At 33.3% G+C, this 8,186-nt stretch overlaps 2 protein-coding genes across 2 annotated transcripts; both read right to left on the bottom strand.

The window, feature by feature from the left end:
- Positions 1 to 2,934: 2,934 nt before the first annotated feature.
- Positions 2,935 to 3,732, bottom strand: LOC132749863 (uncharacterized). The gene has a single exon (XM_060739776.1). It carries the CDS (start codon positions 3,730 to 3,732, stop codon positions 2,935 to 2,937), a length of 798 nt encoding a protein of 265 aa, XP_060595759.1.
- Positions 3,733 to 3,902: 170 nt separating this feature from the next.
- Positions 3,903 to 7,940, bottom strand: LOC132749862 (uncharacterized). The gene is made up of 2 exons (XM_060739775.1): positions 7,236 to 7,940; positions 3,903 to 6,942 (listed from the first exon to the last, which is right to left on the bottom strand). Exon 2 carries the CDS (start codon positions 5,837 to 5,839, stop codon positions 4,001 to 4,003), a length of 1,839 nt encoding a protein of 612 aa, XP_060595758.1. The 5' UTR covers positions 5,840 to 6,942; positions 7,236 to 7,940; the 3' UTR covers positions 3,903 to 4,000.
- Between the last annotated feature and the right edge of the window lie 246 nt (positions 7,941 to 8,186).

The raw sequence follows: 8,186 nt of genomic DNA, 5'->3' as shown, positions 1-8,186 counted from the left end.
CACTTTCGGCCACACAATTCACTCAACACTAACACACACTCTTTTCTACTTTCGAGATACGGCCATTTCATGTTTTATATGATTTATTGATTTAAAAAACCATCAGTGAGCATAAATTCACTTAAAATCAAATTTCGTGATTAATTATGCCAATTCGGGAAAAGGCTATATAGTGAAACGGGAACCTGACGGAAATAGATATCGACTCGGTATCTATTGCTATTTATTCTGTATTTTATAAAAAAAAAGTTGTGTATAAAGGTAATTATTTTGATTGAAATTTTATCAAAAGTTGTACTTTATACTTGAATCAGTGATATTTTTTTGTATTTTTTGATGATTTATTCATCAAAGATCTTCAACGCGCTAAGAGTTTCATTTCGGGAAAAGTACTTTCGCGAAACTTCTTATTAGGATTAATTGTAATTGGCAAGGGGTTTTATTCCGTATGTCATTTTGAACGGGAACCATAATGAGAAAGGAAACAAGAAAAACTGTCTCAGGTTACCTGGTGGTACTGATTCCTGGCAGGCTCTAAATATAATAATTGGACAGGGAACCAAAATAACCTTCGATGGAGAGCGCGCACCTGCAAAATGCTTTTCTACAAAATACTCCCAATCGCACTCCAAAACAAAATTTATCCTGTTTTCGGGCTTAAGTCAGACAGTTAATCTTAAGATATGCAGTCATGCTATTTATTTCAAGGAATTTATGTATTTAAAAAAAGTTACTGTGTTATACAAGTTACGAAATAGAATTTCTTTTCTATTCATTTTCTGCCATTTTTACTAATGTATAGTCAGATTTTTAACCGCAGGCTGTTTAACATTCTATGGTAAAGACTCTATAGTGACTTTTCATCACAATGTTTATATAATCGATGTATTTTATTCCCTAGCTGGCGGCATATTTCAAGTTCATCATTTTATCACTATACAATCACAATTATCGCATCATTGCTACAATTCTGATTACATTGTATACAAGAAAAGCATTGATGCAAAGCATCAAAGGGCGTCCAAGCAAGAAATGCAGCAAGTGAAGATGAACTAGTACACATATGATGACAAGATATTCTTATAAACTACCAGAAATGTATACCACTTATGAATGAGCGGACGAAAGACATTGTTCATTATGAACTTTGATTGGCATGCTAGAGATTAGAATATTACTTGTTATTTCTTTATGATCGTGGTTATTAATAGCAACGGATATACATGTATGCAATCATTTATAATCCATATGTGTAACGCATGATCAACACGTACCACACATTTGTCCCTTATTATGTACATGTTATCGCTATTAGCGAAGACCCCCTTTAGGTATCTGTTCACACTTTAAGTTAGTAAAAATATGACACTGGTTATATTACCATGTTGATCATGTTGAGCATAATTGTTTATTATACAATAATTGTAATATCTATTAATTTTAATTTAAAAAAAAATACAAATTTTATGAATATTGTTTGCTTTTATTCTTTTTTGTGTTTTATGTGCTATTTTAATACTGATTTTTTACTACTCTTTTTTATTAAAATTGTAAAATAAATTTTAAGAATTCAATTGTCATATTGACCGACGATTATAAGTCAAAGCTTAACTGGGAAAAGTCAGTAAATTATGGTTTATCTTTCAATATATAATATTGTTTATTCTTAAACCATGTACATGTACATTGTATTTTTCTTTATCATTTTTTAAATTATCGATCAATTGAATAATTCATAAAATCTAATTTGTAACTTTGAATAATTCCTCGGCATCTTTACTAAACACGGATAACAAATTGAATAATTAAATAAAATGTTTCAAAGTTGATAATGTCATTTTAATACCATAAAAAAGTACCTTTTTCTCAATTATTGTACATATCACGGATTTATATTTCATATAAATCCGTGTACATATTTATTGTTTTTATCTCATATAGATAAAATGAAACATGCTATTGTTGTTTTTTTCTAATTGTAACGATATCAAACATCTACTCCAAAACCGGGAGAGACCGGACAATAAACTGTGGTACTATTCGCCGGTCACTAGTAAATCCTGGTCAATATAGACCGGGAGAGACCGGCATGTACCATCTTATTTCCTACAAAACTTCTACAAATAAAAACTAAAAACACTCGAATGCAATATGCGAGAACGCTTGTATTTAGGGACAGTACACAAGATGACATAATAAACGTGCAAATACATGTATAGCATAAAGCAATAAATATTGTAATTGGTTAATAAATTTTATCTCTGTCATATAAATGTTTTGCAAATCGTGGTCGACTCGTCCAGGAAAAACCAAAAACAAAAAACCCCTTTTAAAGTTTTTGAATTGATTTCAGTGTTATTTAAGGGAAAATATTTTTGGAAACCTGTGCCCATTTACCATCACAGGAAAGTGACTGTCAAATACCACCGAATGTTGGGCCTCATCCTTGCAAAACATTTAACATTTATACAAAACGATGTAAAATGTCTACACTATGTTTCCGTTAAAAATTAAACAATACATTTTATTTAGGCAAAGCTTGTACGCTTTTAAAAAAAATTGCACTTTTCACAAAATAATTTTGGCATTGAATTTGAATGTGTGAGTGTCCCTAAGAGTTGCTCGCTAGAAACTGATTTCCGAATATGAAAACCCCGATTAAATACAGCTCGAATCATTCGAGCGAACAAAGAATGTACATAAACCGGTTTTGTATTAAAAACGCTAGTACAAAGGTACTCATCTATACGTTGTAACGATGAGTACCAAATAGTACCATCTTATTTCCTACAAAACTTCTACAAATAAAAACTAAAAACACTCGAATGCAATATGCGAGAACGCTTGTATAGAACTACAAAGTATAGTAGTGACAAAAAATAATTCAAATTCAATGCCAAATATTCGGACTAACAAACAATAAATGATCAAATATTACAGATTTAAAGCCTGAGTTACAAACATACGTTTCTCTAAAGAATCCTTTATATAACCATCTTTGGCTGAATCGGTTTTCCACCGGCCGTGCCTTTTCAGACAACGTTCAGACACACCGGATGCATTAGCAACAGTGCTGGCCCCACTGGCTCTTAAAGAATGTGTACCTAAATTACTATTAGGTGCAATTAATCTCAATTTGGACTTAATACATTCTCTTGTTCTAGTATAACTTAATTTCTTATTCTTATTAATTAGAGATGGTCTGTTTTTTGACCTGAATGCTGGTTTGAATAAAAAATCATCCGATGACAGAGATAAATTTGCTTTTGAAACATATCTTTTTAACATATCTATAGGACAAGCAGACGACGTTCCCTTAGAAATTACAATTTCTGAACCGTCACGATAAATATCAGTTTTACTTTGAGTAACCTTAACTATTAAGTGATCAGGATTGAACACAATATCCTTGCAACGCAAGTTACACACCTCACCTATTCTCATAAAACCAGAATATGCTAATAATATCATAGATAAGTCTCTAAGATCAATCACATCACATGAGTCTTCATATTTGGAACATAATGTCTGTAACATATCTGAAGATATAACGTCTTTTTTCTCTACAGGTTTTGAATGAATACGATTTGCCGTGTTTAATAGTAACTTCACAGTATTATTTTCGGTTGGATCGTCCATATCGTTCATATTGTGAGCCCATTTGATACCGTAGTTTGCGCTAGAAATGACATGGTTAGATTTTCCTTCATCCAATAAATGTGTAAAGTACATGGCGACCGTAATTGAAAGAGCTGGCAATGCAGATACATGCTTTTGTTCACAAAAGTTTTTGAAATGCGCAAAACTTGATTTGTATTTTGTCACTGTATTGTCAGATTTTTGATTGGACCAAATACTCAGCCATATGATCTGCTATTACGTCATCCTGTATACAGGCAACATCCATCTTTCGTTTCAGATTGTCTTTTAGGTTAATACCTGTTAACGATAAAGTATTGTTAAAACAATGTCATACAAATATAATAAACTGAACATGAAATTAAGGTATACACTTCAAAGCCAACATATCAAAAGCCAATGGATTTTTTGAAAAACAACCGTTTTTGCCTTTTCCTGGCCAAATAACATCTTTTCTACCAAGATTGATTATGCCTTTAATAAACTTTCTATGTTTTCCCGAGTAATCAAATAAACAAGGCCAAAAAGGTGCACTTTTCCAAAAAGGAAGGACTAGTGTGCAGTTCGCACCCTCACACATAATTTTGTGTATACATTTTACAACCAGCCTAGGGGGCGGAACTAGCCAGTTTACGTGATGTTGCCAAGATTCTGACAAAGCGTCAACACCATCGGTACCCGGCACCCACCAACGTGAATTAAACTTAATGCATTTATTATTTAAATGTGATGCAAATCTATCTATAGAATATGGTCCCCATATATGATTTAAATATTGAAAGACATACGAGGAAACACTCCAATCATCACAGTCATAACATCTGCTTAGAAAATCTGCTCTTTCATTATCTTCCCTCGGAATCCATTCAGGGCAAATTACTATATTTTCTTTTTCACACAATGTGTTTAATTCTACAACACTGCTATGTATATTTTGCGTTTTACTACCGTTTACTAAAACGGACTTTACATTTTTGTTGTCTGAGAAAACCTTAACATAAGCGTTTTTCAAAATATTTGAATGCGAATGAATAACTCTGTTAACTGCTTCTGTTTCACGCCAAGTCGAACTTAATGACTGTTCATATTCAGACCATTGGCCTACAACCTCTGAACACGAGTCCACTTCCGGGGACCGATTAACATTTTTACCAGATATGCCCTCATTTTGGGACATTATCGGACTTGTTTTGTCTACAGCCTGAAATTTTCTCATACTTATCTTGTTTGCTTTATCCACTTCCGGGGTACATTTTGCAACACACTTACTTGCCTGGTCCACTTCCGGGGACCATCTGATAACTAAATTACTAGCAGTGTCCACTTCCGGGGACCATTTTTTCGTAATGCTATTTTCTATGTCCACTTCCTGGGACCATTTTGTAACTATGTTATTTGCTGTGTCCATCTCCGGGGACCGACTTATAACTATGCTACTTGCTGTGTCCACTTCCGGGGACAAATCTAAAAAATTCACATCCGGGAACAAATCTACTTTACCCATACTGTCTACTTCCGGAAACGATTGCGACCTTTCTGTTAATAACTCACCCTGTGCATCATGTGAAAAATACTGACTTAAACATTCACAATGTATCATACTGCTTGATAGCTTTTCTGAAAAATTTGAAAAAACTTCTGCTTTCTCTATGTAACCTCCATAGCCTACATCGCTGGCGTCTATAAATACATTATACAAACACACATGATCGTGTTTCAAATTTTTACCTTTTTGGTTCAATAAACGAACGTTTTCTTTCCAAAATATTAGCTCTTCCAAAGCTTGAACGGAAACTAAAATGCAAGCATTCCAGCTTGCCCTTGAATTAATACATTTAAACATTTCCCTGGTCATTAAGCGTACTTTATTTCCTATAACGCTTTGTAATGAAATAATGTGCCCTACAACACCGGCTAAATGCTTCACAGGAAGTAATCTTTCTTCGCAGCACTTAACTTGATAAATGCAAGAATCAAGAACAGATTCAAACCTCTGAATTCGTTCTTCAGAAATAAATAACAAATTATTTTCCATATCTAAAATATGGCCTAACCACGTGACACATCGAGAAGGTAACCAGTTGCATTTTTCGTCTGCAAGTAAGAAACCGAACTCTAAAATAGTTTGTTTTGTGTACTCACTAGATTTTAACGCAAGTTCATAATTTTGATCGCCACCGATTCCGTCATCTAAAAACATGATAATTCTATGACTTTGTGAACGTAAATAAGCAACTACTACCTTTAATACTTTTGTAAAAATGTGACCTGCTGTTTTGATGCCAAATGGTAAAGAATTAAAAACAAAGTATTTGACTTGACCTTTTTTCGAATATGAAAAACCTAAGTAAGTCCTGTGCTCAGCAAAAATATCAATGTGATGGTATGCCCCTTTTAAATCAAAAGTAAACAAAAAAAGAATTTTGTTCAAATAAAGCCTCTGCCACTTTAATATCTTCAAATTTTATTTTAAATTGATGCAAACACGGATTTATGTGTCTACAATCTAACACTAACCTTGGTTTTCCTTTTCTGTTGTATGCTACAGTGAGAGGATTTACTACATGTGGAATTACTTCACTTCTAGAAATAATGCCTTTAGACAACAAATTCTCAATTTCTTTTTCTACAAACTGTAAATTTTCTCTTGCCGATTTGTTATTTCTTAACACGGCTCTTTCTGGAATGTCTTTAAGCGGCAATCTATAACCCTTGTTAATGACATCCGAAATATACTTACTGTCCGTAGCTTCTGACCATTTCGAAGCATGACGTCTCAAACGCCCTACAGGGGATAAAACGTCATGAATATTGTTCTCTTTTACCATCTGAGAATTATTATTCTCAGAGATATCTATGCCTTCTTTAAAGACAACCGATACAGTTTCTTTAGCATTTTTATCTGCAATTAATACACTAGTATCACAAAAAATACTTATCTTATTGTTATTAAAGGCGGAACTGACAGGACATTCCTGTGACCCCTTCCAGTGTCCCGGCTTGCCACAAGCAAAACATAAACCAGGTGGACGACGGGAAGTTGACTGTGAAACCGGAACTGTTTGGTTCATGACAGCAACAGGCGGTTTCCTCTTATATGGATGCCGTGCTGAACGTGCTTTCTTCGCCCTTTCCTCTCGCATTTTCTTGTTGGCCCGTGCTTCGGCTTTCAAGATTTTCTTCTCTCGTCATCAGACCCATCAGCCAATGGGTTAGCCTCGTATTCGTTAACTAAACGCCAACCCATGTCCGACCCGTCTGCCAATTGAATCAGTTTTTGTCTGTGTGCTACCAGCTCTTTTACTAAAAATAAACCAAAACATGTGAATTTCGACTTCGAAAAAATATGCATACATTCGCTTTGTACGTTATCAAAAAGAATAACTTAATTAACTAAATATTTCAAAAATCCTTTTCATAAATACTGTAAAAGGAATAAACTATACAAATTTGAATATACAAAATAATATAGATAGGTTAAAATATACCTCATTTGTGTAATGAAACTTGAAAAAAATGATTACTTTATCATTTTCTTTTGCAGTAAATAACTTGAATAACAAACAAATCTAGTTATAAATATCATACCGACATACCGATATATTCTTCAATACACGCATCCATTTTTTTTTTTTTTTTTTTTTTTTACTACAAATAATATTACATCGTCGTGATTCATGCAAAATATTAGTTACACTGTGATAAAATTACCGTTATATTTTACATCAAGCGTTACCTATAGAACATTCTTACTGATAACAGTGAATTATTAATCCTGTGTTATACAAACAAATTTGTAATTCAATGTCTAATAAATGTAATAATATTTACCTTCTGCAATCTTTTCCCTGCTTTCGATAATTTTATCGTTTTGCAACATTTTGTCTGCAGAATCTAAAGCAGCAGTTATCTTACAATTATATTTGTACTGCTCTTCGTTTGACTTTCTTTTAGATTTAGGAATGCCAGTTAAAATGGTAGAAATCTGATTTAAATGTTCAAAAGTAGAATTTCCACTTATCTTATCCAAAAGTTTCTCCATATCAGAAAGCATCGACTGCTTAAGATCTCCCAAGGTATCTTTCAGTCTGTCATCTACTAACCGCTGTACTTCGTAAGAATCCATGTGTGAGTGTCCCTAAGAGTTGCTCGCTAGAAACTGATTTCCGAATATGAAAACCCCGATTAAATACAGCTCGAATCATTCGAGCGAACAAAGAATGTACATAAACCGGTTTTGTATTAAAAACGCTAGTACAAAGGTACTCATCTATACGTTGTAACGATGAGTACCAAATATTACCGATAGGAGTGATAAAAAGATATATCTATAAATTGGTTTTTGGAATTTTTAGGTCATCAACTGATCATTCTAGGATACATGTACAACAATAACATACCATGACATGATAACCGACTGTGTACTACAAAATGGTAAATAAAAAACCCCGAAGAGCGCGATTTATTGGCGGAAAAGGTTATTTCATTTGTAAATGTTTGCATTGCGAAAATTCATTGTAACATATTCGCCCCCCCTTTTTTTCGGA

Source organism: Ruditapes philippinarum, unplaced genomic scaffold (assembly GCF_026571515.1).
Source record: "Ruditapes philippinarum isolate M1 unplaced genomic scaffold, ASM2657151v2 ctg22238_1_1_1_1, whole genome shotgun sequence".
Taxonomy (NCBI): Eukaryota; Metazoa; Mollusca; class Bivalvia; order Venerida; family Veneridae; genus Ruditapes; species Ruditapes philippinarum.
This window is presented reverse-complemented; position numbering and strand designations above follow the sequence as displayed.